Source organism: Neolamprologus multifasciatus, chromosome 6 (assembly GCF_963576455.1).
Source record: "Neolamprologus multifasciatus chromosome 6, fNeoMul1.2, whole genome shotgun sequence".
NCBI lineage: Eukaryota > Metazoa > Chordata > Actinopteri > Cichliformes > Cichlidae > Neolamprologus > Neolamprologus multifasciatus.
The window spans coordinates 13,752,527-13,761,743 of record NC_140444.1 but is presented as its reverse complement, the minus strand read 5'-3'; the positions used below and the strand labels follow the sequence as shown (position 1 = coordinate 13,761,743).

Below are 9,217 nucleotides of genomic sequence, written 5' to 3'. Positions count from 1 at the left end.
TCCTTTTCCAGGCTAAATGGGCATAGTTGAACAAATGATCTGGGATACAATCACTCTTCTTTAAAGTAGGTTGGTGTTTTAAAAAGTTGTTTAACAATTAGAACACACATGCCAACAAAATGAAAACAAAAAAGTGCATTTATAACATTTTAATTGTTGTATTTGACATGCAATTTGGTTATAAAAACGTTGGAAGAGAAAAATGACATTTTCTTTTGGGGGAGGGGTTTCTCAAGAGTTATTTTATATTTTAAATAATAATTTTGGAATCACTTTATCAACAACTAGGTTTACATTTTGTCTCAGGATAGATGTAATTAACCCCCAAATACATGTTTTAATATCTTATAGATATTTTCAAATTCATGAGTGGGACAAACAATGTTCTAGAACTGTAGGATTGACTCCTATATGTCTGAAAATATAAAATCTGAAATGTAGCATTACGGTTTAAAAAAGAAATCTGCATCAAATCATGTTTAATAAACGAAAAAATTTAGTATAAAACTAAAAAGCATTTTGAGTTTATGACATTTTAGGAATGTCAGTTATCTTCCCTTAACCTAAAGGTTTTTTTCCTCATCCATCCAGTCAAGCCTTTTATAACTCTCAGGGATGTACAACGATATGAGCCGATTTCGTGACACAGATGAGGTGTTTCTAATAAATCCAATCAAGTGCTCGAGGTGTCCAAAATTAATCCATATGCTTCATAGAGCGTATTAAAAAAATGACCGAAATGACCACACACACAACAATAAGTGGTGTGTGTAAGATTAAACTGTGATGTATTGAAAATATCCACAATAATAACATTTGAATCTTTATGTTGACTTGCCACATTACATTGTGGACATAAAAAAAGAGGGAAAATATAATTGAGCTAGTTAAAATTGTATTTTCCGCACTCGTTAGCCAAGAAATGAGGGCACATACACATAGTAAGTAAAGCACAGAGGTAATTGCTATGATTAAAAGCAGTTTTCCATTCAAATAAGAAGTTCCAGTATTCTGCTATTATGCATGCTAGCTCATTGTTATGGTACCCCTGACATTTTATTATCCCGAGCCACATTTAATGTCATTAGTTCTACCTGTGATTTTGTGCTATTACCACTCAAAACGCCTACTGTGGTGTTTACTGGTGCACAACTGGATGCCAACAATTTCTTTGTCAATATATCTGCTGGTGGAAAAAAACTTTTTATGTGGTGTATGAATGTGTCAAACATTTCAGTTTGGGCCCCGTGGAGATTAAAATCAAAGTGAAGAGAGGGATCTGCAATCTGGATAACCCATTGTAATTAAACCATCGGCACATATTATTCATTGAATTTTATGCGCTGTACGCCCTTGGTGTTTTTCACATTAATCCTTTTATCACCTACTATACACTCATGTTTTCATGGTTTGTCATAATAGAATCAATGTAAGTCAGGCTACAATAACACCTACATATATAACTGTTAACCAAATGTCAGAAGTTTATTGTTTACATTGCTAGATGTACACTGAAAACCAGGTTTTTTATAAAGAAACAGAGGCTAAACTACTGTATATATTACATCAAATGGCAATGTGTAACACTTTGAATATCCAGTCCAGAGTGAGATGCAAAGGATAAGTGTTTGCATGTTTATGTGTGTTGAAGACTTTTTTTGCTAATTCTATCACATCGGAATTAGATTGCTTTCACAGGCTGCCATTATACTGTGTAGTCAAAAACATTTCCACAGAAGGAAAAACAAAATATGAATCAAAACATAAAATAAAGCACTTTGTTCTCGTTTCACTGCAGGTTATGAATCATTTCCTCCTTGGCAATGAGATGTGTGGTCTTGTTGACCAGAGACATAAGTGAGTTGAGTTTGTGTGACCAGTCGTTGAGCAGGTCATTGGGGTCTTTGGGCCGCTGAAAGTTGATGATGCCAGCCAGCCGGTCAACCTTGGCGTAGATGGTCTTGTTTACAACTAGGCTGGAGAGGAACTCCTCCGATTCCTGATAAAGTATTTAACGAGAGAGAGAGACCTGGGTTAGTGCCTCTTATTTATATAGTTTTTGACTGTAACTCGGCATTTCCGAGTTACACTCAAAAACTACATTTAAATGAGTTATTTAGCTATTTAAAACGAAAACTACAGATTGACAAACATATGATCTGGCATAAAAATGACCTTCAGATTACAAGAAATTACTAATTTGTTTTACTTACGTCAACAGAGAGGTCAAGAAGGTTAGCCATCCTTTTCATTGTGATTCTCGTGTAATATTTGGCCATTATTCGGATGTTCTGGGGACAGCAGAAAACACATGAAAATCATATCACTGTTATCAGTGCACACACAATGTACCTAAATATAAGAGCCAGACAGTTTATCCACTCAATCTGCATAAAGCTTCAGAGTCATCTTTATCCCAGTTGCCTCCATCGTATTTCTATTGTATGTCAAATTGTGTTCCATTTAGTCCTATTACATATTAATGATCAAGGAACTGACCTCACAGCCCATTGTTCATTCAGTGGGCTAAATTCAGTCATTGTGCAAATGCAGTGTTTATAAGGATGGGGAAACCTGCAGTCAGCTGAGACTGAAGAAGTCACTTGGATGCCTGACAAAATGTTTCTCCCACTGAAAACGCTACGTCCAGATGAAGGGAATCAACCTTTTGAGATTAGTCCTTGTATCTATTTAAATTGAACTCAGTCTCTTGATCATTATAAGAAAAAAAAGGTTTTGAATGGTCCATCCAACTACTTTACTTTAGTAAAAAACGAGGGGAAAACATGTCACTCACTGACTAGTTTAAAACTAAGAAAGCACTCAGAAAACTGTCAAAACTAAAACAAGTCTAATAAAGTGTCACAGTTGTGTGTTCAAACTACAAGTAAGAAGCTCCTGCTCTGGACTTACATGCTCGACCACTCTATTCTTCAGGTCCTTCCACCTTTTCTCCCCTTCCTCTGTATAAGAGAAGACATCTGTTGCAGGGCTGTTGGGTGATCCCTCTCTCAGCTCTTTCCCATAATCCTCCACCAAGGAGGCCCAGCGCATTAACTCCATGGTAGTGAACTGTTTCAGAAGGTCCCTGGGAAAAGATGAATATTTATTAACAACCCCTCCCAAAAAAACTTTCAATCTACGCCTTGCTACGGAGAGTACACACCCAGTATCAACATATGTGAACATTGCTGTGGTTAGCTCTCCCAAGTAGCTTAGGAAAGTACTGCCTTGAATTGTTTTGTTGATTTGTTTGGATTGTTTGATTACGTAATTATGTAGGAAAACAACGGCAAAAGAAGAAAAATTAAGCAAAACACAGTACAATACTGCTCCTCTTTTTTTGACTCAGTTTACTTATCTGAAATAAGTGGGAAGAAGGGCACACTTATTTAATCACATTCTTCCTTCATAAGTCATCAGATACTATTTACTTAATTATTGTTATAAACCACAACAACAACAACATTATAAATACTTCCAATAACACAGAATATAAACAAAATGAAATACACAAAATAATAATCAGATCATCTTATATTTACAACTCCATAAGTTCACATCTGCACGTGAAAGCCAAGTAACTCCACTTAGGGAATGTTAATTACAAAATCCAAATAAGCACAAAGTAACAACCAGAGAGACATTCACTGAAATTCAACATTGTCCCCTTCTTTACATCTCTTGAGGACCATATCCATACCATACCTCTCTTTTTGACCTGCTTCATGTTTGGACACTGATTAAACCCTTAACTGTCTGACTCCACACACTCAAACTAGAACTTTTCCTGGTAGTATACACCTTCAGTTTTGAAGTTGCAAAAACCCCTTAAATTCTAACTTCATTCTCTCAGAAAAAAATGCTTTGAATATTTCCTGGTAGCTAATTATTTTTTGCTCTTAAAAAAAAAAAAAAAAAGAAAAAAGAAAAAAAGTGCTGTCCAGATTTTCACAAGATCTACAAATTTTAATAATTTAATCTTTAAAAATAGTCAATTTATAAAGTCCTTATAACCTGAATTGTAAATTATCATTACTGCCTTTAAAAATAATAATAACAACAGTGAATGTGATGTACTTTTGTAGTTATTGCCCCAGACTTCTGCACAATAGCTTAAATAAGGTGAAGCCAGCAAATCATCACCAGAGCAGAAAATATTACCATCATCAGCAAACAGCAACATTTTTAAATACAGTTTTTAGCATTTTCTTGAGATAAAAACATTTAGCAACTTTGCTAAAATAGCAAATACCCACTGTGCATAGGACTGTCCACAAAGATTCATATAGTAATTGAAAAAAGGTAGCAAGCTACATTATACTGTAGCATATATTGTGTTTTCTTTGTATTTTTCTATTATCTAGCCACAACACATCTGTAGCTTACTTTTTTAGAGTACAGCAGCACCAAAAGCAAAGAAGCAAAAATTATTTCTCACTTGTATTTTGGGATTTCTTCCAGTTTCTTGTCTCCACTGATTCTGTGCACAAGGTCTGACTGCTCGTTCTCATAGGGTGAAAGAATCACATAGAGCACCACACTCTTCAGGGCCTGAAAGACAAAAAAGTAGCTGCAGCACTCAACAAGCAACGAGCAAACTGGACATACAGATTTGATGGTGCTTAAACTATGACATCATTGTTTCTCTTATTCCAAAAGATGTTCACATGCTTTGTAGGTGCTTCTTGTACTTAAAAAAAAAAAGAAGACCACCTAGTTAACTGTTACACATAAATACAGATTTCAGTAACAGGACTAAGAGAACGTCTCCCTCCAATACTTTAGTCAGGTTAATCAAATACACTTGATTAACTGATCTCCTTCTTTCATTTCCAAGTTTTATATGTAAAAAAAACCCCAACAAACTATCTGGTCCTTATCAGGTCTTAAACTTGAATAAAGTAAATACAACCTCAACTGAACACCACCACAGGAAATTACACCATCTCATTATTTATTCAACAAGTTAAAATGCAGAAGCAGTGAGTGAAAAATTAAGTACATCCCTACTGCTTGCATAGGAATTAAGTGTCTAAGTAGCAGCCAGGTGCTGCTAATCAAATACACTTGATTAATTGATCATCAGCAAGCATGATCACCTCTTTAATGGTGGATGGTTTGCTGGACAATGATTCCAAGGACACCAGCAAATCTATAACAGATTGACGCAATGGCCCAGTCAAAGTCCAGATTAAAATGCTGCAGGGTGACCTTAAGACAGCTGTGCATAAACAAATGCCCACAAAGCTTAGTGATCTGAAGCAGTTTTGGGGGCTGAGATTCCTCCACAACACTGTGAAAGACTGAGTTATACAGAAACTATTACTTCAAGTTATTCCTGTCAAAAGTAGTTCTACTACCCATTGAATCTTAGGGCGTACTGGGGTGCGTGTACTGGGTTTTGTGCCCCCTCCCCAGACACACACACACTAACTTTTGTTAAATAATTACATGATGCAATACGTCATGTGTTGTTGCTCATCTGAGGTTGTATTTATCTCACTTTAAGACCTGCAAATATTAGAAAAAACAACAAAACCACAAAAAAACAGTATCATTTTCTACAGGAAACCCCTGTCATTATTTGTAAACAAGTCAGCAAGCTGAATATGCTAATCACAAAGTTAAACATCTGTTAAAATAACCTTTATACTCTTGACAGTAAATATATATATATACACCTGTTGCCACTTGCTGCTGTCCTCCAAGATGCAAGGGGTATCATAAATGGCCCTGTAGTGTTTGCAGATGGATAGGTAGGAGCCCTCATGCTGGTCCACCTGAATCATCAGGTTGTAGTACTTCAACTTCTGCTCCTGAGTTGTTCATGAGAAAAAAAGTTTGATTAGATCAGCCCTTGAAGCTAAAACCTACCAAAACTGATACAAGAGGGTACAGACGCCACCCATGAAAATACATTAAAATATATTTCATTGCCATCTTTAATTAAATAATTCCCAGTTCCTGGTCTGTTTCATACCTCTGTGCCCTCCTCTTGGAAAAACTTGGTGTTTATCTTCTTGCTGATGATCTGGGTACGAATGTAATCCTTGACAGCAATGCAAAGCCTCATCTGTTCCAATATAAACTCCACCTTCTCCTTTTTCTCCATCGAGCCATATGTCTCCACCTGATCAGAACATACGTGAGTAATGAATGGGAATATTTATTTAATCTTAATCTATGTATTTTTAAACTATATTCATACAAATTATTAAATCCCCCCCCCCCCCCATACACCCAACAGCAATAAGGAAACAACAACAACTACTGCATAGACCTCGTCATCTTGAAGGTATAAAATTGAAACCATCTGTTCCTTACCTGTAATTCTTGAAGAATGGCAGCTGCCTCTTTGACTTCTCCATTTTGCTCCTTGATATTAGCTAAGGTTTTTGTTAGCCTGGCACGCTCGATCTCCACATAGATCTGTAACGTGGACAAATTTAGAGTGTTAGTTAAGCAAATAGTTACTGTGATCTGCCTTCAACAGACATGAGCACATTTGCAAAATAGTCGTGTGTAAACCAGACCACATTAATTTGTGATTGGAAATTTAGGCATTATACATGTAAAACAAAAGAAAAAAAAAAGAATTTTTCATTCCGTTTTTCATTGAACTGAATTTTTCAAGAATTTCATTGATTACAAAAGAATTCACCTTTCAGATTTTAAGTAACTGTGACCGTATTCAACCTGCAATGCTTAAGCTAGCCTAATCTCTCATTATTTATCTGTAACTTCTTTGATAGCTTTCCAAATCTATACAAATTTTCAGATATCAACATTAAATCACATATATTCCAGACCTTTCCAGCTGTCACAGTGCGAAGTGTGTCGATTAGCCTCAACTTGATGGTGAGATCAGTCACAGCATCCACATACTTGTAGCATTCTTGGACCATTTTGGCAACAGCCTAATAGAGGAAAAACAAACAAATAAACAAAAACAACTAACAGATTCAGGTTGTATTAACTTTCAAAGAATGGTTGTGGGTTATTAAGTTAAGCTTATTAAAAGAGCTCTGAATTTAAGGACTTGTCTTGACTAAATTTTATTGGAGTGGTACTTTCCAAAAAAGTGTATTTAGCATTTTACCACTCAGAGGAAATCATTTCAAAACAGATCCTGATCTTACACTATAGATAACATTGCAGCATTTTTTCATTAAAAACAGCTACATGACCAGTAATTATGATTGCTCATGTAACTGAGCAATATATTTATACATTGTAATACAATTTGCTTTAGAAGCATGATAAAATGTATCTGTATTCAGACTGTAGATTCAGAAGAATGTTTTAGGAAAGAATTGATACAAAACAGGAATCAAGACAAAAGAGGTATGTAACCTGTTTGAGCTGACTCCTCCGTTTGGTGAGTAGCATGATGTTTTCATTGAGTGCATCCCAGTCCTTGGCTTCATAACACATTTGAACCACAGCCACAAGGATTCTGGAGGTTGATACCATGTCCGATGCCTGCACAAAGGTTAAAGGCAGATTAAAAAACAAACAAACAAGCAAACAAACCAAAAACAAACAAACAAACAAACAAACAAAATACATGTTAACCAATATACATTGCAGTCATGAAAAATTATTTTCTTATTTCATCAACACATCTTTCAGTTTTACTGTTTTACAAAAAAGGCTTTGCAAAGAGAATTATGCGACACTGTTCTCTGGTTAACCGTGTCCATTCATTTACACTCCTATGATCAGCTGCACCTATTAAAGACTGGGTCTGAATCTGACATCTACAAATAGTTTGAGAATGGAAAAACGACTTTACCTTAAGAATGTGTTTTAATCTCAATTTATATTATCTATGTTACTGTTACATCGGACCCGAGTTCTTAGATGTATTTCTGCAGCTAAATGGTCAAGAACACAAATTGCAACAGTGTACATCGACTTACTGTTCTGGTTTGCTTCTCCAATGATAACAAGCTCTCGATGGCTTCCTGCAACTTGCCCTCCTGCGACAGAAGAATGCACAAATACGGTGTCAGATATATTTATTGCTGTAAGCTGACAACAGGTAAGTCCTGCTTTTGTACCCGCAAAATGTTTAAGTCACTTTTCCAGGTTAGCAAACTAGCTAAAGGTTTAGCTAACGCTAAGAATACTAGCATGCTAGCGAGTATAATAACAAATAAATACCTGCGTGTGTGTAAACAGAGTACATTGGAAGCTTTTGAAAGTCAAAAAATCCTTAAAATACAAAGTAAAGTATATTTACAGTATATTTGGTCATAAGAGCTATCCAGACAAAGCCAGTAACGCTAGATGCTAGCCTGAATGCTAACACTGATCTCACTGCACCATGACTCAGCCGGCGCTGGCCTCTTTTACAACCCGCTTACTTTAGCCATTTTTTCACATTCCGGGAGACGCTGGTCTACAGTTGAACTGTAGTCGATCTCCATCTTGACAATCCTCCCATCGGATCTTTCAGATCGCTCCTCAGACATCTTTGCAGTGTACAAATGAAGATAGCGCACGGAGCTTTCTTTTCCTGCGGACCACTGTTTTACTTGTCAAACGAACGATGCTGCGAAAGCGACCAATCAAAGTCGAGAACTAAACTTCTGTCCGAGGCGCCTGAAGGACCGACTATGGACCCCCGGTATTTGTCAGGCAGACCTGGTAAAATCCTGATTTTCCCTGATCGTTGGTCAGTATGTTTATAGTTAAATAATTTAAAGATTCTGACGTTGAGTGGAATCAAATCGCTTTACTGTCTTTGACTAAAATTCAGAGGAATGGATACGAATCTCTTTATCTTAGTTATAGAGACAGAATACAATAAATGAATAAAAGTTTCCCTAATAATAGATTTTAGGGAGTCGTGGACAGGTGACCAGTCTGCCCCAATGTTAATATTATATATAGAGCCAGACATTAACACCTATGGTCAAATTAGAGTCAACAATTAGCTTAAACCCATGCATGAAGGAGGAGGGCAGAGTACCCAGAAAGAACATGCAGACTCTACACAGAAAGGCACCAGATTAGATTTAGACTAACGACCTTCTCGGAATATTATTATTATAATTAATAAATTCAATTTAAATTCAAATACGTTTACTCAGACGGTCATTTTAATCTGTCTAAGCTGTTCTTTTGACATTAAAAAAAGACGATATAACCATGCATCACCAGCAGGATGTGCTGATTCACCATTTTATAGCTCAATTCATTACTCAAA

At 36.1% G+C, this 9,217-nt stretch overlaps 1 protein-coding gene across 1 annotated transcript; it reads right to left on the bottom strand.

Moving 5' to 3' along the window:
• Positions 1–1,460: 1,460 nt before the first annotated feature.
• On the bottom strand, positions 1,461–8,596 carry psmd12 (proteasome 26S subunit, non-ATPase 12). Its single transcript, XM_085162484.1, has 11 exons — positions 8,373–8,596; positions 7,926–7,985; positions 7,357–7,485; positions 6,813–6,920; positions 6,328–6,432; positions 5,984–6,133; positions 5,685–5,819; positions 4,442–4,554; positions 2,914–3,088; positions 2,214–2,291; positions 1,461–1,999 (listed from the first exon to the last, which is right to left on the bottom strand). Exons 1-11 carry the CDS (start codon positions 8,478–8,480, stop codon positions 1,790–1,792), a joined length of 1,371 nt encoding a protein of 456 aa, XP_085018610.1. The 5' UTR covers positions 8,481–8,596; the 3' UTR covers positions 1,461–1,789.
• Positions 8,597–9,217: the final 621 nt, after the last annotated feature.

Bases quoted from the DNA above. Each gene is read 5' to 3' on its own strand.
- psmd12 (XM_085162484.1), bottom strand. From the start codon at position 8,480: ATGTCTGAGGAGCGATCTGAAAGATCCGATGGGAGGATTGTCAAGATG. The intron at 6,921-7,356 runs GTTACATACCTC...TTCCTCTATTAG, and splicing joins GGAGGAGTCAGCTCAAACAG to GCTGTTGCCAAAATGGTCCA. The intron at 2,292-2,913 runs GTAAGTCCAGAG...TGCTGTCCCCAG, and splicing joins AGAATAGAGTGGTCGAGCAT to AACATCCGAATAATGGCCAA.